The following is a 24685-nucleotide window of genomic DNA, read 5'->3' as shown; positions in this document are numbered from 1 at the left end:
TTATTTTTGGGACACCCTGTATACAACACAAAACATAAGTATATAACAGTCCTTAAACGAAACATCTGCACTTTCATTACAGTGTCTTCAACGTGTCCTATGATTGTACAGTGCAATAGATATAAGAGGTGTATACCGGTCGCCTCTCCATCAGTAAACCTACACGTACTGATATGTACCACTATTAATGTGCAACTAACACTGCCGGAAAAACAAACCCGAGACAGACAGAAGAAGTACTGAATGCATATTTCAAGGCGAGGAGTAAAGTGGGTATTATTGTTACCAACAGCAAGTACTGTGAATGGAGGCGGCAAATTTATCTCGAAAGAAGATAGAAAGCATACTGCCGACTGTTGTGCAGATAAATTGCCTGAAAAAAAAAAAAAAAACTGAAGCATCCATCGGTGGAAAGGAAACGAAATGAAACTTTGCAACTAGAAGGGGTATGTGATATTATTTCAGTGATTACAATATCGAATCAAATTTACAAAGAACTTGTCTGTATATAAACATCAAGCTGACAGTTCATGGAGACACGTGTGGTATGTGGACGAGCATTGATCTATTGAAAAATGGCTCCTTGTTAGTGTCACATAGGAGATAACACACGATGGATGCCTATGATATATTGTTGTGTGAACAGAGTTCCCTCAGTCACTACCAGCTGTGACCTGAAATCATACACAACGGCTCCCCACACCATGATGGCAAGAGTAACACTGCTGTGCCTCTCCAAAATATTTGAAGAATGGAACATCTCCCTTGGTCACCTCCACACTCGTCAACGATAGTCATCTGGGATAGTGCTTCTCGCGATTCCTCCTTGAACAGAATGCGACCCCATCCATCAGCAGTCCATGCTTCCCAGTCATGAAACCACTCCAGCTGCAGCCATTTGTGATGTGGTGTTAACAGCAGCCTACACATGGCTAGCAATTCCATAGTCTGGTTGCTGCTAGTCTCGAATCAATAATGTGGGATGAAACACAATATTGCACGGAGTCGATTATTTGTTCTCAGATGGCAGACGCAGATGTGAATGGGTGATGATATGCTTGGTGCACAATATGGCGATTCTCCATCGTGGTGGTCAGGTGTATTCGACTGGAACTTTGACAACTAGCATGTCTACTCTCAAGTTCCCACTGCTACACCTGAATGCCCCAGAAATCCAGATATTGCACGATTCGACCTCCCCCTTTCACTTTCCATCTGCACCTCCTCTACCTCCTTTACCACCTGCCCAGTACCCTCTACAAATTTCACCTACCGCTTGCATATGCCCCCCTCCCCTCTCTCTGTCCATTTCCTCCTCCCCCTAGCTCTGCACATCCTCTCCTCTGTTTGCCACAACCTCACCCCATCTGTGCTCATCGACACATGTAGCCCCTGCAATACAATTCAATAAAGCAAGGTGATAATGCTCCAACTAGACTATCTATCATACAGGGCTGGCTACATCAGAGGATACAAAATCATTTATGTGCCCCTTACAGACAAGCGATCATGCAAGATCGATAAAGCAGACTGATACTACTTCAACACAAAATGCACATCATTCAGGGCAGCCTACCTGTTAGCCTGAAATACCTTTTCTTGCCGCTGACATGTAGGCTGCAAAGCAGATTGATTTGGCAGGCAGATACTTTTCCCACCCAACATACTTGTTGTGAAGGTGGCCTATACGCCAGGGGTTGGGTGAAACACGTTTTCGCCCAAATCTTCGCTCCTATCGGAGCTGATAACATGTGAGGACTTTTGTTACTGTGCCAAATTTGGTTGAAATTGGTCCGAAGATTTGGGAGAGATTCCAGACACATATACGTACACTCTGCTTTTTTATGAGGGTTGACTGGAAAGTAATGCCTCCACCTTCCTAACTCTTCAACAGTTGGTACCATTGGTATGCGGCAGGTACTGGTTTGTTCCGTAGCCTCTTCTCTACAGCTCCAGTTGGCGGGAAGCCTTAGCATTGAATGGTTGTGCTGTTACAGTGTAAAGTAAGGAACCCTGCGCAGACGGTCGGTCAATGTGATTTAAGCAACGTGCAGTCATTGAATTTCTTGACAGCAGAAGGTGTCACCCCAAAGGAGATTCATCAGAGAAAGAAATCAGTTTACCGTGATTGTGTTAATGTGAGAACTGTGCGTCGTTGGGCGAGTAAGTTTAAAGATGTTGAGGCGGGAACATCTGACCTGCGTGACTAAGAGTTGAACGTCCAATGACAGCAGCCACCGAGTTTCACAAGCAAAATGTTGACAGACTGACTCAGGTCGATCGTCGTATCACTCTTTGAGATTACCTGCAAGCACAATCGGCATTTCACAAGAACGTGTGGGTCACATTATTACTTTGGTTGGCTCTAGGAATATCTGTGCACGATTGGTACCCCGGATGCTGACTCCTGAAATGAAAGTGCACAGACTTGAAATTTGCCAAGAACTCCTCTCGCGATACGCAAATGAAGATGGCGCCTTTCTCCATTCAGTTGTGACAGGAGATGAAACGCGAGTACACCATTACGATCCGGAGACGAAACGTCCAGTGCAACATCGATACAAAGACTCGCCCCAGAAAAAGAACTTCAAGACGCAGCCCTCAGCTGGAAAAATCATAGCCACAGTGTTCTGGGACGCAAATGTTATCCATGTTGATTTCCTTGTTTGTGGAACAACAATAAATTCAGAGCGTTACATCATAGCGCTGCAAACTCTGAAACGACGGCTATCAAGGGTCTGAAAGGAAAAGGGAAATGTTTTCCTGCAGCATGACAATGCCAAACCACACACTTCTCTTGCCACTACAGCAGAACTTCAGAGACTGAATCTCACCACCGTACGGCTTCCAGATTTAGCACCCTCTGACTTCCATGTGTTCCCGATAGTGAAAGACGATCTACGGGGACATCATTATGCTTCTGATGAAGACGTTGAGAGAACTGTGAGACTGTGGTTGCGGAAGTGCGAAATGGTGACTTCTTCCGTGATGGCTTCAGGAAACTTGTTCATAGTTGCCAGTAATGTATCCAATTGCCTGGTAATTATGTGGAAAAGAGAATATTGGTAATTAAAGATGACATTCTAAGGATTATTTCTGCATTTGACTTATTAAAATATTCCCATCCAAAGCCAATTAACGAAGGTGGAGGCATTATTTTTCATTCAACCCTCGTATACACAATAGACAGATAAATAAATGTGTATGTAGTGTATGTATGTACAAATTTATGTTCCACATCTTCTAAACCACTGGATCAATTTTAACCAAATGTGGTAAACATACAACGAATTGTTTCGAAAGAAGTCACGTGAATGGAGGAACGACCTAGCTCCCATAGTGGTGGGATGGCGGTGGGGGGTTAAAATGATTAGTAATGTTTGATATCTAGGTTGCCCTGCGTAACTGGTTTGTTGTGTGGGTTGCATCGTAACGTATGTGTGTAGATGGTCATGGCTGAGTATAGACAAGGTGGAGATGGACAGAGATAGCATGAGGAGGAGATGGATGGAGAGAGGAAGAAGGAGATGGAAGAAAAGAAGGCGGAGAAGGAGGTGGACAAAGGTAGGGATGCAGTATATATGTCGTACATGTACAGGGGCGAAGTCATGGATAAAGTCTGTGCAAGGCACTGTACAGCGCATGAAGGAAAGTGCTCTCTGTTCTATTTCACTCCGATATGATTTGAAGAAAGAAGAGCGTTCGCCGTACCTCCGTGTGATTACTTAATATAAGCAGATCCCAAAAATGTTAAAAAGCATTTATTGTGATCGAGCTATTGCTCTGAAATAAAAGAGAAAAGAATTATTATCCTTGTACTGTTAGTTATTGTTAGCCTAATTAAAATTTTCCTGAAGCATTCTACAGCACTTTATAGATCTTCCAGATCTTTCTCACAGCAAGTCTCTGAATAATGCTATACCGCTGTACCTACAACAACAACTGTAACGATAGTAAATTTGATCAGAACTCTCAAACTTGCATAAAAAGTAAATTAAACAAGGAATTTAAGTTTTTAAAACAGACGTTGTTAACAGAAATTTACTTTTAACCAGTTAATATTTATGTTTTTCGGCTTAAATAAGGAACACCATCCACTATCTTCTACTCGTTTTCTTCTTTTTTCATAACATACTGTCACATGGCGGTCTTACAAAAGCAGCTGCGCTAATTACCAGTTACGAATGAATGCCTTTGCTTTCCGTAGAGCTACGGAACGGCGATTATATGTTGTTCCCAGACTGACTTGATGCACGGCAACGTGCGCATACCTGGTTCAAAACGAGCACGTCTTCTTTTCAGCATTCGGCAAGCATGCATATTGTGCTCGCCGAATGCTGCATGTCTGTCGCAATTTTCAACCTTTAAATGGGCACGATGAATGTATCCGTCCATGGCCTGCTCGTTCACAGTGACTTTGAAGGTTATATCCGTGCGCCAATGGGAATGACGATTTTGAGGCCGGCAGGTGTTATAATGATAGTGACGCTCCGTCTATTAGTTGGTACCTCTTATCAGTCAAGATAATTTATTCTTGGTCAGTTGTAAGGTTTTTTATGTTTATATTGCTAAGAACAAAAATTATGGTAGTCTATCCTGTAGAGCAAATAAGTTCTCGAATTGTTTTGGAGCTGGCTCATTATTTGCTCAGAAAGGGTTATTTTACAGAACTCGCTAAATGGAACACTAATCCACATTTGCTTGACAAGCTAAAGAGTAAGAATACTGACGTCTCGGCACAACGCTGCATAACAGAAAGTATGTCCCTGACTTCATTAAAAAAAACCTGAAGGAGGACGAATATGTAAAGGCGTCCTGAAAGAAGCAGATGTTGATGAAGTGGAACGACAAGAGAGACATCGTAAGGTCAGCACGTTCCATGACGAGACATTTTAAGATAAAAGACTGGCGCTGCGCAAAAGCCAAGTGTCGTCGTGGATGCCGACAAGAATACGGAGACATGCATAGGAGCGATACTTACTTTCAAAGCCATCGAATGGGCAGAAGCAGACAGAAAAAGTGTTATCAGGAGATTTTTCGCCATTTCTTGGACGTTTCACGCCTCAGAGCAGAGGATATGTAGCCAAAGACGCATCTTGGAATTATTGATCAGTCTCTCCGTGCAGCTCCATGTCTTAAAACATTTCACGCAGAAAACATGTAACTATGCGAAAATAAAATTTCATTCTCTTTATTAATACATAATATTCGATCCTAAACTAATTCAGTTTTGGTTCTTAACTCCTCAATCTCTACCTTAGAATTCATCAAAGAGAAGCTTATATTGGTGGTAAATGCACTGTTCTAGGACTAAATACGGCTAAAATACTAAATTTAAAAAGTTGATGTGATTCGCAAAAATTTTAGGACATGTTGTCAGTAAATCTACTTGTGTTATAAAATAAGTAAAACATACGCAGTACTCAGAAAAGTCAGTAGTAAACACTTGAAAATTATGAAAGCAATGCCAGTGGAATGTCAAAATGTATGTCGTTGCGGAATGTAGACCCAGTCCTACGTGCCCTTGTATTGTTGAGATGGAAGAAACATTATTTACTCGATAGTGTAGGATATATTAGCATATAACAGCATATGCTAAACACTTTCTATTTCAGAATTTCTAAAAAATAAACAAATTATCCCTATTTCTCGAATACACTGTGATAAACAGCTTCTTTCAAGCAGATAGAACCACCGGCTTGGAACATGCAATAAAAAAGAGATGATGCACAGAAAGAGGATGGTGTAGATTGTACGCTGTTTCATCAAAAGTATCGAGAAAGCTATTATACTCTCTATACTCCGTCAGAACAGGTCTCGAAAGACCCAACGGTACCGATGACTGTCTGTCATCAGCCGATAAGCGTCACTGGATGAAACTATGGATGGGCGTGTGGTCAGCACCCGCTCTGCCGGCCGTTGCCAGTTTTCGTGATCAGAGCCGCTACTTCTCAGTCAAGTAGCTCCTCAATTGGCCTCACAAGAGCTGAGTGCAATCCACTTGCCAACAGCGCTTGGCAGACCCGGACGGTCACCAATCCAAATGCTAGCCAAGTCCGACAGCACTTAACTTCGGTGATCTGACAGTGACCGGTGTTACCACTGTGGCAAAGCCTCTGGCGAGACAGCTATATTGGACAATAATATCGGACGTGTTCACCCTTCGCCTTTATGATGACTTGCACTCTGCTGGGGACACTTTCAACGATATTTGTGAATTTCTGTGGAGGAATGGCAACCAATTCTTCCTCAAAACTCGAAACCAGAGAAGGTGGTAATGTTAAACGCCGGGATCTGGAGGGAAATAGAAGTTCTGACACGCCCCAAAGGTGTTCCAAGGAGTTCAAGTGGGGACTCCGGGTCAGCCAGTTCATTTCAGGAATGTAGTGTCCACAAACCATTGCCTCATAGATACTACATTATGACGGGGAGTATCGTCATGCTGGTACAGACAATTAACATATCCGAACTATTCCTCTACTGTAAACAGTACATAATGCAGTAAAGTGTGTTCATATCCTTCCGCATTAAGCGTTTTCTTGATGGCAGTAAGGGGTCCGCGGCCTGATCACGAAAAACGCCTCCATACCGTAACACCAACTCCTCCATGCATCATTGTTGGCACTACACTTGATGGCAGGTAACGTTATTCAAGAATTCGCCAAACCCAAACCCTTCCATCGGTATTCCACAACATGATTCATCACTCCAAATCATTTGTTTCGAATCATCCACTGTCCAGTGGCCTCGCTGTCTGCACCATCTTAACTGTCGCTTAGCATTGGATATAGAATGTAAACAAACGTCTGGAGCACAGCATTGTATGGTAGTGGAGAACAGAAGAGAATTGAAGCATTTAGATGTGATGATAATGTAAGGAATGAGGAGGGTCTGTGCACCATCGGGACAGGAAAGGAATATATGGAAAAAACCGATAAGAAGAAGGGACAGCTGTTAGGACATCAGGGAACAACTCCCATGGTTTTAGAGGGAGCTGCAGATGGTAAAAACTATAGAGCAAGGCAGAAATTGGAATACATCCACCAAATAATTGACGACGTAGGTTGCAAATGTTACTCTGAGATGAAGAAATTGACAGAGGAGGAGAATTAGTGGCACGCGCGTGGCATCAAACCAATCAGAAGATTGACGACTTTGTTTTTTTTGTTTTTTTTTTAAATTGCAGCCGGAGTACATCCAGTAGCATTTTGGAACTCGCGAGTGATTCCTTCCGTTCATTTCATGTGATTTTTTTACAACCACCCTCTGCAATGCTCGATAGTTCCTGTCTTGTCAGTAGATGAGGTCTGCCTGGTCGCGGTTTACCTGTGATTGTTCCTTCGCGATTCCACTTCACAGACATATCAGCAGCAGTTCACTTGAGCAGCTTTAGAAGGGCTGAAATGTTCCTGATGGACTTGTTACTCAGGTGAAATTCAATGACTAGTTCACGTTCGAAACCATTAACGTCTCCTGACCGATCCATTGTGCTGTCGCAGCTTCTTTGCTGACAGCACAGTACTTACAGCGTCCATTATGCTGGCCATTCTATCTCTGGTGACATCTAGCGGTCAATTCCGCATTACCCAGGCGTGTCCGTACGCTACTGATCAGTCAGTGTATGCTACAGGAGTTGAGAGGTCAGTTTATTTCCTAAGCTCGAAAAAGGTAATAAAAGTCAGATGTAACGTATACGCTACGTAAGGACAGAGGAGTATAAACGAAAATCAGCTAATAAGGAAACAGTTCCAAGTGTAAGTAGATGGCCTTCATGAAACTTAACTGGTGTGTAGAGGGAGCAAAATAATGCAATACGTATTTTATTGTTATGCCCAATTTAACTTCTAAGTGTTTTTTAGTTTACCATTTCACGTACATTTGCTTTGCTAACTGAAAATAATTAGTAACTCATGATTACGATACAAAATCATTACAATAATGCCAATCTGTAAAGAAATGGTTAAAACGTAATTTTTTGAACGAATTTGCTTCACATAATACACACGACGGAGATCATAAGCAAAAACAAAATTCTGAAGGATCGCAGGTGCTCCTGTAAGTATCCTGATTTGTATCAGACATATTTCAGCATGAGTTAGGATCGGGAATTCGAGAATCTCTTTTTAAAGCAAAAATGTCCTGATAATGGCATCGAAATTTATTAAACGAGCGTCTGGCGAGGTCAAAAGATATGTGAAAGACGTTTTCATGCCCGTGAGGGAGAAAAATCTGTGTTATTTTTAGATTCTTGGTGTGGTCGATATGAAAAAAATCGCTTAGAGCATCGTACCTGAGGACAAGTAACTTTTTCATTTGGTGATCTCAAAGAGCTCGACGGCACAGGTACAGCCACGGGACGTATACGGCTTTCGGTGTTGGAAGCATTTTTTGAGAACATTTTCAGTTATAGTTTTGTTGGATAATTGTGCCGTCAGGTTCTGCTTGAGAGGCAATTAATCAAGCTGTAACCACTAATACATAATCAATCCTTTTTTTCGCCAAGGTTTTCGAACGTACTGAAATATGTCTGATACAAATCAGGATATTCAGAGTATCACCTGTGACAAGTTGCAATCCTGGCCAATTTCGTTTTATATTTTGTTCTCTGTCGTGTATATTACGTGGAGAAATTTCGTTAATTTTATACGTATGATGTAAAAAAAAGTTATGTCTTAAGCATTATCATTATGGCAATTATTTTCTATCATCATAATGAGCTAAGTGTAATCTTCAATTGACAAAATACACGTCTGTCAAACGGTAAGCAAAAAAACTATGATTGTAAAACTAAAAAACAATTTAAAACATATAGCAAATATAAGTAAAATAACTAATTAGAATAGTAATGAATGTTTAGATATTTTAATTAGGTATGTTGAAAGTGCACCTGTGTACAGCTTAGTTTCCAAAAATGGTATTTCAGAAACCTGCTTTATTACGTATGGATCTATGTGACTTGAAAGTTTATTTCATATATGTTGCAACAAAAGTTTTCATATTTTCAAAATTAATTAATTGTGGTGGAGTATTTTACAAAATTTCAAGTTATTACGAAAGTTGATTGTATAGTTTATAAGAACGTTAATCACACATCATATTTTATACGAAAAACATTTGTATAAAGAAACAGTCTCATCCGCAATGTTATTTTTATTGCAAAGAAAATAGTTTTGCAACTGAGACTGTTTCTTCGTGCAATCATGAAAAACGTTTGCTGTACCGGTTCATGGAGTGGAATGACCTTAAAAAACAAATTTTATGTATCATCGTTTCGAGATATTGTCTGTAAACCTAACATGCCACCTTCTTTTCTGGGTGTGTTTTACCCTTTAAAAGTGAAATTGGGCACAAACGACACAACACATATCGCATTACTCTGCCCCCTCTACACACCCGCTAAATTTCATCACGGTAGTTTATTCACACTGAGGTGACAAACGTAGTAGGATACCTCCTAATATCGTGTCGGACATCGTTTTTCCCGGCGCAGTGCAGCAACTCGACGTGGCATGGACTCAACAAGTCGTTGAAAGCGCCCTGCAGAAATATTGAGCCATGCTGCCTCTATAGCCGTCCATAACTGGGAAACTGTTAACGGTGCAGAATTTCGTGCACGCAGTGACCTCTCGATTATGTTACACAAATTTTCGATGCGGTTCACGTCGGGCGATCTGGGTGGCCAAATCATTCGCTCGAAATGTCCAGAGAGTTCTTCAAACCAATCGCCAACAAGTATGGCCCGGTGACAAGGGGGATTGTCATCGGTAAAAATTCCATCGTTGTTGGGGAACTTCCTGTCCATGAATGGCTGTAAATGGTCTCCAAGTAGCGGAACATATCCATTTATAATCAATCATCGGTTCAGTTGGACCCGTTCCATTCCCAGTAAACGCAGCCCACAACGCCATGGAACCATTACCAGCTTCGTCCATTATAATTATCCGGGCTGTTATGCCGTGGTCGGTTGATGAATTCTGTGGTGATTCCCAACGTTTCGTCTCCGACTGCGCGAGACATCTTCAAGGGGGTCCGTAGCTTGATGGAAGGTCCAACACACACACTGGCTCGCTACTGACTGCCGCTAAATTCCGTGTCCGCGCGCCCCCGCGCCGCGGCGTGACGTCACGTGTTTTGAAAACGTCAGTGCAATTGGCCGCTGTCCGTCGCCGTCGATCGCCGTTGCCATCACCCAGTAGTGGACGAGTGGTACACATCTTCTTTAACACCGGCATCCATATACCGTTTAATTTGACGCCCTCCTCCTTTCGGTTGAAATTATTTGGGTGTTTAGCGATTTCGATTGCCTCCCTGTAGAGCCTTTCGTACTATCCGCTCGTGGCCGCTAGTACTTGCGTCTCCTCGAAACGAATATTGTGGTTCCCTGGCTGGAAAGCATGCTCCGCAACAGCTGATCGTTCCGTTTCTCCTCTTCTACAATTTCCCTTGTGCTCTTCCAAACGTTTAGAAACAGTTCTTTTTGTGGTACCCACATAAACATCACCACAGCTGCATGGGATCCTATATACTCCAGATTTTTCCAATGGTTTACGAGCGTCCTTGGCAGGCCTGAGGTATTCCTGTATCTTCCTGGTGGGCTTGTAAATTACGGTAATATTCCGCTTCGTCAAGATCCTCCCTATTCTTTCCGTTACATTTTTAACAAACGGCAGGAAAACCTTAGATTTTGCAGTAGCCTGTACGTCAGTATGATTTCTGCGTGGCTGCCTCAACGCACTTTTTATTTCGGCGGACGAATATCCGTTCTTCGTTAGTGCATTGTGGATATTACGAAAGGCTCTACAGGGAGGCAATCGAAATCGCTAAACACCCAAATAATTTCAACCGAAAGGAGGAGGGCGTCAAATTAAACGGTGTATGGATGCCGGTGTTAAAGAAGATGTGTACCACTCGTCCACTACTGGGTGATGGCAACGGCGATCGACGGCGACGGACAGCGGCCAATTGCACTGACGTTTTCAAAACACGTGACGTCACGCCGCGGCGCGGGGGCGCGCGGACACGGAATTTAGCGGCAGTCAGTAGCGAGCCAGTGTGTGTTTTGGACCTTCCATCAAGCTACGGACCCCCTTGAAGATGTCCCCCGCAGTCGGAGACGAAAAGCTGGGAATCACCACAGAATTCATCAACCGACCACGGCATAACAGCCCGGATAATTATAATGGACATGATATTTCCGGCCATGAAAGTTTACATTTTAGTATCATTACCAGCTTCACCGTACCTTGAGGACAACTTCGGTCGATGGCTTCGTGCGGCTTGAGCCACACTCGAACGCTACCAGCAGTTCTTAGCAACTGAAATCTGCACTCATCTGACCACACCACAGTTTTCCACTCGTCAAGAGTCCAAGTAACATGGTCACGAGCCCAAGGGAGGCGTTGCAGGCGATGCCGTGCTGTTAGCAAAGGTAGTCGCGTCGGTCGTCTGCTGCCATAGCCTATTAACGCAAAAACTTCGCCACACTGTTCTAACGGATACGTTCTTCGTACGGCCCACACTGATTTCTGCAGTAATTTCACGCGGTGCTTCTTGTCTATTAGCACTGACAACTCTACGCAAACGCCGCTGCTCTCGGTAGTTAAGTGAAGGCCGTCGGCCGCTGTGTTGTCCGTGGGGAGAGGTAATTCCTGAAATTCTCGGCACGCTCTTCGCACTGTGGATCTCGGAATATTGAATTCCTTAACGATTTCCGAAATGGAATGTCTCATGCGTCTAGCTGCACCTATCATTGCGCGTACAAAGTCTATCAATTATCGTCGTAGCCGCGCGGTCTAAGGCGCCTTGTCACGGTCCGTGCGGCCCCCTCCGTCTGAGGTTCGAGTCCTCCTTCGGGCATGGGTGTGTGTGTGTGTGTGTTGTCCATAGCGTAAGTTAGTTTAAGTTAGATTAAGTAGTGTGTAAGCTTAGGGACCGATGATATCAGCAGTTTGGTGCCATAAGGCCTTACCACAAATTACCAATTACCAAATTATGATTGTGCGGCTGTAATCACGCCGGAAGCCTTTTCACGTGTATCGCCCGAGGACAACTGACGGCTCCGCCTATGCACTGCCCGTTTGTATCTTGCGTACGCGATACTACTGCCATCTATATATGTGCATATCGGTACCCCATGACTTTTGTCACCTCAGTGTTGTTCAAATGGCTCTGAGCACTTTGGGACTTAACTTCTGAGGTCATCAGTCCCCTAGAACTTAGAACTACTTAAACCTAACTAACCTAAGGACATCACACACATCCATGCCCGAGGCAGGATTCGAACCTGCGACAGTAGCGGTCACGCGGTTCCAATCTGTAGCGCCTAGAACCGCTCGGCCACCCCGGCCGGCCACCTCAGTGTACACTTGGGGAAGATCCCTTTTGTGAAAGGTGTTAATAAGTGAACGAGGCACGTGGCGCGACAGGCGAAATCAGCCACTGAAAATACCAAGTTAAGAGGTAAAGGAACACTGACGTACCTATCGAGGTGCTGAGGAGGAGTAACCGGTGCGTTGGTGAGTGACCGATGCGTTGGTCGGAGCGGAAGAGTCGGCGGCACTCACCTGCGCGCCCTCCGAGTCCACGAAGGCCGTGTTGTCTGCGCCGCCGGCGGGCGCCTGCGCGTCGCTGACGACGCGTCGCTTGCCGCGCTTGCGCTTGCCCATGCCGAGCGCGAGCAGCACGGCGAACAGCAGCAGCAGGCACGCCGCCGCCGCCGCCGCCCCCGCCAGCAGCCACGTGTCGCCCACCAGCGGCTCCGCCGCCGGCTTCAGGAACGCTGCACACGCCGGTACATCCACGTACACTCACACACTTACACGTGCACGTACACCGCATCGATCACAGGTGTGGAGGGGGCAGGGGGTAGGAGGGGGTGCGGGGGTGGAGACGGCCCGCGACGTCGCCGACCCTATTTATCTCATCTATCGATGGCCTATCGCGACACTACCTCACGATGATGCAGTGATTTTCCGGCGGAAGGAGAAGGTCGTATTCTAGAGACGACAACCAGTTATTGGGTATCGCACGCAACAGTGAACACTATTTACCAGACCATCTGGTCTCACAGTAAAGAGCTTCATTTAGGAAAGGCGTAAAGGGCAATGGACAGAAAGAAACTGGATCGAAACACTTCTTCGCACGCTGCTGCAATGTTTACATTTTCGTTAAAGAAAACTCTGCCCACATCACAACTGACTACCAACAAAATGTTTCCTCAGAGAGTATCGTAGATCTAAAACGTAGGTGTGCATAACCTTAAATCGGGAAAAGCCAGAATGTTCATGTGGAATGAAATTACTGTATGGAGGCGTTCACAGGAAATCGGTTCAAGCTCAGTCAGATATTCGGAACAGTGAAATATTCCACATCAAAGCGTTCACTTACAGCTGCAGTTGTCGAAACAAGAAACGCCATATTTGAAAATACTGGATGTGGTGTCATCGCCAGACATCACACTTGCTAGGTGGTAGCCTTTAAATCGGTCGCGGTCCGTTAGTATACGTCGGACCCGCGTGTCCCCACTATCAGTGATTGCAGACCGAGCGCCGCCACACGGCAGGTCTAGTCTAGAGAGACTCCCTAGCACTCGCCCCAGTTGTACAGCCGACTTTGCTAGCGCTGGATCACTGAGCCTTAAGCTACGTCATTTGCTACGACCTAGCAAGGCGCCATATTCAGTTACTATGTCTTCTGAACCGATAATATTGTGACTTATATACCGTCAAGAGCGACGTTCATCATTAATGGATTAAAGTTAAGTATCAAACTAGCTACGTCCGCTTTCTGAATTCTAATTCCTTGTCATGCTCCAGATCTCACGTCAGTATAGTCCTTCCCTCCTCACGCCAGCCTGCGTGAGCTGAAACTCGTGAATTTCGGCCTCCTCTAGTAACACGGTGTTGGCTCTTCTGCCAACACTACACTGGATGTACATCACCAGGCGAAATCAACATACACTGATCAGTCAGGACGTTATAACCACCTACCTAACAGGCGACATGTGCACTTTTGGCACGCATAATAGTCGCGACGCGTCGTGGCAAGAAAGCAATGAGGCCGCTGGAGGGAGTTGGCACCACATCTGCCCCCACAAGTCATCTAATTCCGTAAATTCCGGGGAATCCCAGATGTGTTCGATCGGGTTCAGATCTGGTGAGATGAGAGAGGGGCGGGGGAGGAGCATCACATCAATCGGAACTCGCCACTGCGTTCTTCGAACCAGTCCATCACACTCCTGGCCTTGTGATATGGCGCATTATCTTGTTGAAAAATGCCACTGCAGTAGGGAAACATGACCGTCATGAAGGGGTGTACATGGTTTGCAACCGGGTGTACGATACTCCTCGGCCATCATGGTGTCATGCACGAGCTCTGCCGGGCCCACGGATGCCCGCGTGAATTATAAAATTATAAAGAATGTAGCAACCAGTCGCGGAAACATAATTTATTTATCTCGTTGCAAATCGATTTCGACTGATATCACTCATCATTGGCGCATTTTCCGAACCGGTACTTGCCATTAGTCGAAGTACTGTCCTTGTCTGGTTTCTATCATGAATGTTCCCCAGAGCATAGTGGAGCCACCGCCCGCTTGTCTCTGCCCCGCAGTACGGGTGTCAAGGAGCTGTTCCCCTGCAAGACGACGGATTCGCGACCTCCCATCGGCATGATAAAGGGGGTATTGGGATTCATCTGATTATGCAATGTTCTGCCACTGAGCCAACGTCCAGAGATGATGGTCACATATCCATTTCAGTCAAAGTTGCAGATGTCGTGGTGTTAGCATTTGCAAATGCATGAGCCGTCGGCTGCGGAGGCCCATCGTTAGGAGGGTTCGGTGCCTGTGTATTCAGATACACTTGTATTCTGACCGTCACAGTTTGCTGTGTGCTGGAACGCTTCAAACCAGTCTCAGGTGCAATTCTACGGACGCATGACATTGTATTTCGCTGAATAATTCCAGAAACTGTGGCGATATTTTCAGGCGTAACTGCGGTTTGCTTGCGGCCAACATGCCCCACTAGATCATCAGTTACGCTGCCTGTTCGTTGAAATTTTGCGAAGAGCGTACGAATGGTTTTCGCATCGGGTCCTTTTGGAGCATTAAATCGTGCTTGAAAACTTCGCCTTGTTGCCGTAGGACTCTCTTCTAACCTGTGGTACTCTAGCACCAGAAAAACGCGTTGTTCAATGGAGTACATGGTTTTAATCTCTTCCTTCGGTACGCTAACCTACTTTCACGATTCAATAGTGGAACTGATCGCTCTGGGCTTCGGATCACTATTTATACTAGGCATTACGTATGACGATTACAGCGCCATCTGTTAGCAGCTTTTGTAACTATTATTTCAAACTGCTGTATAAACTTCTTACAGCTTTCACAATAAACATACCGTTTACTGCATTCCTCTATCGATCTTTGTTTTCGAGATATTTAATTTTGAAAAAAGCGAGTCCTTTTCTGGATACCCTGTATTTATTTCTCAACATTGTCACCCTCCCAACGAGGGACCAGTTTGACCATACCGTCACTGTAGAAAGTTTGAGGCACAACCTCACCTCTGCTTGCGCGGCTTCATCGTTATCAAAGTGAAGCCCTCGAATGTGTTCTTGAAGTTTTGGAAACAGATAAAAAGCGGAGAAGATCAAGTCGGGACTGTATGGAGGATGCTACGTTCACGTTGAGTGTCAGCGCATTAGCTCGCATCAACATTTGCGGTTACGAAGAGGGCACACACGTAGATACATACAGAAGCCGAGAGTGTCGACTAAAAACACATCCAGAATGTCACAATTTTAAACATGCCTGACGGGAACAACAACAAATTTTCAATAAATAAGACATACATTCAACTCGTTGTATAAGTCTATTTAAAAGTCTTGACAAGTTTCAATCCACTACGGATATCATATTCACAAGGAAAGTCACCTATAACCTTTTAAACATATTTTTTATTGTTATTTCGTAACCCCCCCCCCAGCACTCCATATCGGCGGGAAGTGGGCTGTGAGAGGTACAGGCAACCCGCTCTTCAGGCAATGGATAACAAAATGCTAAAGTAGACGATTAAACAACAGATAACGCAGATTTATACACTGATTTTAAAACTTTTTAAAGGGAAATGGAAATTTTGAGATAAACAATGGATGCCTTTATTCACTGTTAGTTAAAACCAGTAATAATAAAAGGTAAAATGAAATACAACAAGCGAACATTTAAAACATGTTGCCGAAACAGAGATATGTAAAAGAAGCACTTTCCCGTCACTAGAAATTGAAAGGACCTGCCACAAGATAGGGCAGTTTTTGATGGGGAAAATGTTGGTCGGTGAAGAGGGTAGGAATGTGGTGCTGTAAGGATGGAAGGCTGATGCTTTGCAGCGATGGGGTAAGAGTGGCTGTTGGGTTAGGAGAGGGGGTGGAGTAAATGGGAAATTTGAGACACTAATAGTTGTTGGGAAGAAGGGGGTGGGGAAATAAATGTTAACAGGAAAGAAAAGGGTAAATATATGTGGAGATGGGAGGCAGAGGAAGCCCTGACGCGATGTGCTGGGTGGTGGGGTGGTCCTACAGCTGATATGAAGGGTAAGTGTTGCGATGGGCTTCATCATCTGGGAGGGGCAGATGGGGTTTCTTTGAGAGAGCATGTGGATGGTGTGTAAGTGGAGGGTCGGTGCACTGTGTTGGTAAAGATGCGACAATGTATGAAGATTGGAAAGTACAGAGAAAAGGATAGGATTATTGGAATCAAGTTTGCGGATGGTGTAGATTGTTCGGAGGTGTCCAATATGAGTGAGGAGAGGTGGGAACGTGGTGAGTTGGTAACGGATCCTTGTGGAGGAAGGTAAACGGATGCGGAAAGCGAGGTGGAGGGGATGGCGTTTGAGAGTCTGGAGGGACATATAGAACTTGGGACCGGCGGATATCCATGCAACATTTGCGTAGCAAAGAATGGGGCGGATTAGAGATTTGTACGTGTGAAGAACAATGAACGGGTGCAGTCCCCATGTTCAGACATTAAGTAGTTTTTGACTATTGTAGGCTTTCTGTTGGATGGTTAGTAGGTGGAGTTTCCACGGTACTTGCCAGTCGAAGGTTAGTCTAAGGTATTTTAGTGTGTTAGTTAACTGGGACGGTCAAAAACAGTGAGGTAAAAGTCATGGAGACCGAAGGTGCAGGTAGTGCGTTCTGTAATTATTGCCTGGGTTTTGGTGGGGTTAACCTTAAGGAGCCATTGGTTGCACCAGGAGGTAAAGTGAGTGATGTGGACTTGGAGGGATCGTTAGGATTTCTGGAGTGTATGATAGAGGGCGAGGAAAGTGGCGTTATCAGCATACTGAAAGAGGTGCATGGGAGCAGGTGTTTTCGTCATACCAGCAGTGTACAAGAACTGAAGGAGGGGAGAGAGAACGCCGCGTGGAGTGGCCGCGCGGTTGGAGGCGCCATGTTACTAATCGTGTGGCCCCTCACGCCGGAGGTTCGAGTCCTCCTTCGGGCATGGGTGTGAGTGTTGTCTTTAGCGTTACGTTAGTTTAAGCAGTGTGTAAGTCTAGGGAGCGATGACCTCCGCAGTTTGGTCCCTTAGGAATTCACACACATTTGAATTTGAAATTTGGAGAGAGAACAGAACCTTGCGGCACTCCTGCAGTGGATGGAAGGTACGGGAATTGGTGTTGTTGATATGGACACAGGATAGGCGATTGGAAAGGGTGGATGCAATAAGGCGGACATAGTTGATGGGACTCTGGAGCTCGAACAGAAGACCGGAATGCCATACGCGGTCGTATACTTTCTCTATGTCAAGGGAGACAAAGGTGGCGGATTTACGGTTGCTGAGCTGTTGGAATAGGAAATGGGTGAGGTTCAGGAGTTGATCATTAGCAAAGAAGAAGGAACAGAAGCCACGCTGGGCAATAGGAAGCAGATGATGCTGGTGCAGATGATGGTGGATGCGACGGGAGAGGAGGGATTCATAGACCTTAAACATACAACAAAATAAACGTGTAAAATACTTATCTTTAGACACTGAAATGGCGTAGATGGAATAAAACTGGTACTTACGTAAATTACATGACGTTAAAATTGTAAACAAACATGATGATCTAAGATCAAGTCACACAGCAGAGAATGTAGACTACATGGGAACAGTAAAAATTGTAACACAGGTACAACTTGTTAAAAGAGAAGATTTTGGATCGAACGTGTGGCAACTAACTGCGATGCCAAGTGAACGTGGTGTAGAGTGCGCCACTTACTGAGCGCTAATAGCGTGACAAACGCTCAACCGTATAAAATACGCATCTGTTACAGTAAGACACCAGTATGATGCACATTTAGATGTTTTAAACAGAGTGAACTGTGTGTAGTATAAAAGAAAGGCTGTATAAAATCATCATCATCATCATTTAAGACTGATTATGCCTTTCAGCGTTCAGTCTGGAGCATAGCCCCCCTTATACAATTCCTCCATGATCCCCTATTCAGTGCTAACATTGGTGCCTCTTCTGATGTTAAACCTATTACTTCAAAATCATTCTTAACCGAATCCAGGTACCTTCTCCTCGGTCTGCCCCGACTCCTCCTACCCTCTACTGCTGAATCCATGAGTCTCTTGGGTAACCTTGCTTCTCCCATGCGTGTAACATGACCCCACCATCTAAGCCTGTTCGCCCTGACTGCTACATCTATAGAGTTCATTCCCAGTTTTTCTTTGATTTCCTCATTGTGGACACCCTCCTGCCATTGTTCCCATCTACTAGTACCTGCAATCATCCTAGCTACCTTCATATCCGTAACCTCAACCTTGTTGATAAGGTAACCAGAATCCACCCAGCTTTCGCTCCCATACAACAAAGTTGGTCGAAAGATTGAACGGTGCACAGATAACTTAGTCTTGGTACTGACTTCCTTCTTGCAGAAGAGAGTAGATCGTAGCTGAGCGCTCACTGCATTAGCTTTGCTACACCTCGCTTCCAGTTCTTTCACTATGTTGCCATCCTGTGAGAATATGCATCCTAAGTACTTGAAACCGTCCACCTGTTCTACCTTTGTTCCTCCTATTTGGCACTCAATCCGTTTATATTTCTTTCCCACTGATATTACTTTCGTTTTGGAGATGCTAATCTTCATACCATAGTCCTTACATTTCTGATCTAGCTCTGAAATATTACTTTGCAAACTTTGAATCGAATCTGCCATCACAACTAAGTCATCCGCATATGCAAGACTGCTTATTTTGTGTTCACATATCTTAATCTCACCCAGCCAGTCTATTGTTTTCAACATATGATCCATAAATAATATGAACAACAGTGGAGACAGGTTGCAGCCTTGTCTTACCCCTGAAACTACTCTGAACCATGAACTCAATTTACCGTCAACTCTAACTGCTGCCTTACTATCCATGTAAAGACCTTTAATTGCTTGCAAAAGTTTGCCTCCTATTCCATAATCTTGTAGAACAGACAATAACTTCCTCCTAGGAACCCGGTCATATGCCTTTTCTAGATCTATAAAGCATAGATACAATTCCCTGTTCCACTCATAACACTTCTCCATTATTTGCCGTAAGCTAAAGATCTGGCCCTGACAACCTCTAAGAGGCCTAAACCCACACTGATTTTCATCCAGTTGGTCCTCAACTAATACTCGCACTTTCCTTTGAACAATAGCTGAGAAGATTTTACCCACAACGCTGATTAAAGAGATACCTCTGTAGTTGTTACAATCTTTTCTGTTTCCATGTTTAAAGATTGGTGTGATTACTGCTTTTGTCCAGTCTGATGGAACCTGTCCCGACTCCCAGGCCATTTCAATTATCCTGTGTAGCCATTTAAGACCTGACATTCCACTGTATTTGATGAGTTCCGACTTAATTTCATCCACCCCAGCCGCTTTATTGCACTGCAATCTATTGACCATTTTTTCCACTTCCTCAAATGTGATCCTATTTCCATCATCATTCCTATCCCATTCTACCTCGAAATCTGAAACATTACTGATCGCATTTTCACCTACATTGAGCAACTCTTCAAAATATTCCCTCCATCTGCCCAAGGCATCCACAGGATTCACCAGCAGTTTTCCTGACCTGTCCAAAATACTTGTCATTTCCTTCTTACCTCCCTTTCGAAGACTGCTAATTACACTCCAGAATGGTTTTCCAGCAGCTTGACCCATAGTCTCCAACCTGTTTCCAAAGTCTTCCCACGATTTCTTCTTGGATGCTGCAATTATCTGTTTGGCTTTGTTTCTTTCTTCAACATAACTTTCTCTGTCTACCTGGGTTCTGGTATGTAGCCATTTTTGATACGCCTTCTTTTTCCTTTTACAGGCTGCCTTGACTGTATCATTCCACCAAGCTGTTTGCTTCATCCTACTTTTACACACTACTGTTCCAAGACATTCTTTAGCCACTTCTAGTACTTTGTCCTTGTACCTTGTCCATTCCTTTTCCAATGACTGTAATTGACTACATTCAACTAACTGGTACCTTTCTGAGATCGCTGTTATGCACTTGTGCCTGATTTCCTTATCCTGAAGTTTCTCCACTCTTATCCTCCTACATATGGACCTGACCTCCTGCACTTTCGGCCTCACAATCCCAATTTCACTGCAGATTAAATAATGATCAGTGTCATCAAAGAATCCCCTGTATACACGTGTGTCCCTCACAGCCTTCCTGAATTCCTGATCTGTTATTATATAGTCAATGACAGATCTGGTTCCCCTGCCTTCCCAAGTATACCGGTGAATGTTCTTATGTTTAAAAAAGGAGTTTGTGATTACTAAACCCATACTAGCACAGAAATCCAAGAGTTTTTCCCGTTCCTGTTGGCCTCCATATCCTCTCCAAATTTACCCATAACCTTTTCATACCCTTCTGTTCGATTTCCAATCCTGGCGTTAAAATCACCCATGAGCAGAACACTGTCCTTGTCCTTTACTCTAACAACTACATCACTGAGTGCCTCATAAAAACTATCCATCTTATCTTGATCTGTCCCTTCACAATGCGAATATACTGACACAATCCTAATTTTCTTGCTAGACACTGTCAAATCTATCCACATCAGTCGTTCGTTTACATACCTTATTGCAACTACGCTGGGTTCCATTTCTTTCCTGATGTAAAGCCCTACACCCCATTGTGCTATTCCTGTTTTGACTCTTGACAGGTAGACCTTGTATTCTCCCACTTCCTCTTCTTCCTCACCCCTTACCCGAATGTCACTGACAGCTAAAACGTCCAGCCCCATCTTACTTGCAGCCTCTGCCAGCTCCACCTTCTTCCCAGAGTAGCCCCCATTGATATTAATAGCTCCCCATCTCATTACCATTTGTTTGCCAAGTCGTATCTTAGGAGTCCCTGGTTTGTCAGTTAGAGGTGGGACTCCGTCACCTCCAAAGGTCCGAGGCATTTTGCTCTGATTATTGCCAGCATCATATTTAAAGTGCCAGGGAAGCAGGTTGCTAGCCTTACTTGCCCCGAGTCCCATTGGGTTTTACCCCTAACGGCTGAGGGACTAACCGGTGGATTTGGTAGTCTTTGCCGTATGAACACAAAGGTGACCACGACTCAGAATATGTCCGAGATGCCCAGTCTTATTCCAAAGTAACTGGTATCCCGACTGTCGGGACCACTTTCTTGGCCACTCATACGTTGTCCGTGGTTCATGAACTAGGACATGACTACAGGAACCCACACCATGCACCACGGCTGTATAAAAGACACAAAAAATAATATTTATAAAAATGACTACGACAACAGGTAGCATAAACTGAAAGAGTTGTTAATTACAAATATCTGTTGAGAATAAAGGACATATTATAGTAGTAGTTTATCAAGTTGTTACAATATGCTAGAAAGGGGGAATATGCTTCACATAAAATATGCGAACAGAATTGGTACTGAAACCTAGTCCAGATTTTTACAATACACTTATACAATCGGTTGACTGTATATCATATTTACTGAAATCATTCAGAACATACAATTGTCATTTGAAAATGTACGGTAAGATAATAATCGGCCTCACTATTCATAGAGGAAAGAAGTACCCTACTTCAGAATGCATATATGTATCTTAACAACAGAATCAGGCGCCATACATCCGCGCACAAAGTAGCTGCTACTCGACTTGAATATACCACCTGTCCAAAAGGTTCCGACATTGATTCTATTCCTGGTGTATAACCAACGTTAACGCAGTAACTAGGGTGGCGTCTTCAACTGACAACAGTAAACAAGAGATGTGCATTCTACTAGTCAGGTGTGAGGAGGCAGTGTTTAGTAGTGGACGTGCCGTCGTGGTGCCTCACGTCATAAATCGCACTGTCGTAAGTCGCAATATCCCTAAATCAAGTGTTCAAGACATTCTCCAGAATGCAAAGAGCAAAAATACACACGAAGAATAAACGCTTTGACGACATAACCGACGTTCAAGCCAGTGTGACGCATGAGTTGAACAATATCCGAAAGAGAGCTTCTCTGAAAGGTTCACATCGTTGTACAAATTTTCTGAGAGTTGCACTCTAGTGCGCAGAAGCTATGTAGAACACCTGATCAGTAAAACCACCACCTTTAATATTTTCTGCTTTTTATTAACCCAGCCTCGAAACTTTTTGGACTGACGATGCATGTTTTTCCAGCAATTTCCGCTGGCTCTGCGAAAAAAAAATTCTTATTGGTCTGACTTTACTGTACTGCCAATGAAATACTTTCCTTCCGAGCCCCGACAGCGTCCCGTGACAGGAGGTACGTGGAACAGTAGGCGGAAGCTTCCTGGACTTGCAGCATCGCGCATATTGTCTCATTTCCTGCAACCACGTCATCTCTGTTACGGAGACATTACCACTCACATACTGTTGTCACACAGGTAAATGAAAAATTATTTCTGGCACCTGCTTTAAAGAGTATGTCTCGCTATAGCAAAACGTTGTTGGCAAAAATCTTTGCACAAAATAATTTTTCAGGTTCAGCCATTTTTATTTACCAAAATTTATTGTGCACGGCGCGTTATGGCATTATGCTGTTTTCATTAGCTGTTTCACAGTCTGTATTCTTAGTGTACGTGCTGTCTTAGCAAATGGCAGGTTTTATCTTAATAGTTACGAATATCCGAAATGTAAACAATAGTACGTGTAAGTGTGAAATGACGGAGTTGTTTCTTCTTGTGCTGTATGTACCGGACAAGGATTTATTCAGCAACAACGTAAGTAGAGATATAACTGATGTTATCTAAATATGCAACACTCTTAATGGTGCACACAAAAGTACAATGTGTCCGTGATTAAAGTTCCAGTTTCAGAACGCTATAGAAAGAGAACCACTGCTCATAATGACGTAAAATTTGAACAGAATGTTTTTGACGAAGGGGTAAACGTCATAAAAAAAAACAATTTTACCTTTAGATGTCGCTGTAAGCGTTCGAACGTAAATGGGGCGGCTACAAATGACAGATGAATAGCAATGTGAACGCTATAGTTTGACTTGCACATTATACCATCCGTACTGTTCAATGTGCATGGCTGCACAAGTTCAGTAGGCACGATTGTAGCACTGTTAGTGAGGTAAGCCCATCCATCACGGCATGGTCGTACCGCATCTAATGCGCCATCTTGCATAAAAATGATCTTACACACTCACGCTGTTGAAGGGTTGGAACGACAGCCGGCCGCGGTGGTCTAGCGGTTCTGGCGCTGCAGTCCGGAACCGCAGGACTGCTACGGTCGCAGGTTCGAATCCTGCCTCGGGCATGGGTGTGTGTGATGTCCTTAGGTTAGTTAGGTTTAAGTAGTTCTAAGTTCTAGGGGACTTATGACCTAAGATGTTGAGTCCCATAGTGCTCAGAGCCATTTGAACCATTTTATTTGGTTCCACGACAAACGACGGCGTCAACCCGCACCAGAAAGTCAAAAAATGGTTCAAATGGCTCTGAACACTATGGGACTTAACATCTGAGGTCATCAATTCCCTAGACTTAGAGCTACCTAAACCTAACTAACCTAAGGACATCACACTCATCCATGCCCGAGGAAGGATTCGAACCTGCAACCGTAGCAGCAGCGCGGTTCCGGACTTAAGCGCCTAGAATCGCTCGTCCACAGCAGCCGGCACAAAGTCAGAATGTAGTGGTACCGGTTGATGAGAGTGCAGATTATCCGTTGCCCATATTCTGTAATTCTGTGTATTGACATGTCCTTGGAGATGGAAATGGGCTTCGTCTGTCCACAGAATGTTCTATGGTCATTCATTGTCTACTTCCAAGCGAGCAAAAAATTCCAGAGCGAACATTTGTCTTGCTGGCACGCCAGCAATAAGCAACTTCTGAACATGGGTGGTTTTGTATGGATAGCAATGCAAGATGTTTCGTAGGATTTTATACACCGCGCTCGTAGGCAGAATGCAGTGGTACCGGTTGATGAGCGTGCAGATTATCCGTTGCTCATATTCTGTAATTCTATATATTGGCATGTCCTTGGAGATGGAAATGGGCTTCGTCTGTCCACAGAATGTTCTATGGTCATTCATTGTCTACTTCCAAGCGAGCAAAAAATTCCAGAGCGAACATTTGTCTTGCTGGCACGTCAGCAATAAGCAACTTCTGAACATGGGTGGTTTTGTATGGATAGCAATGAAAGATGTTTCGTAGGATTTTATACACCGTGCTCGTAGGCATGT

The 24685-nt window shown here is 44.2% G+C and overlaps 1 protein-coding gene across 1 annotated transcript in view; it reads right to left on the bottom strand.

Annotated features, from left to right (window-relative positions):
• Nucleotides 1-24685, bottom strand: part of LOC126095508 (uncharacterized) — a 346398-nt gene that overhangs the window by 99381 nt on the left and 222332 nt on the right. The window contains exons 5-6 of the mRNA XM_049910294.1: nucleotides 21225-21403; nucleotides 12564-12656 (exon numbers count right to left, since the gene is read on the bottom strand). Of these exons, the coding sequence (XP_049766251.1) occupies nucleotides 12564-12656; nucleotides 21225-21403 (272 nt within the window). The remainder of the gene's footprint in view (nucleotides 1-12563; nucleotides 12657-21224; nucleotides 21404-24685) is intronic.

The sequence above is a fragment of the Schistocerca cancellata genome, chromosome 8 (assembly GCF_023864275.1).
Source record: "Schistocerca cancellata isolate TAMUIC-IGC-003103 chromosome 8, iqSchCanc2.1, whole genome shotgun sequence".
Lineage (NCBI taxonomy): Eukaryota > Metazoa > Arthropoda > Insecta > Orthoptera > Acrididae > Schistocerca > Schistocerca cancellata.
The sequence above is the reverse complement of the archived record's forward strand: the minus strand, read 5'-3'. Positions and strand labels throughout refer to the sequence as shown.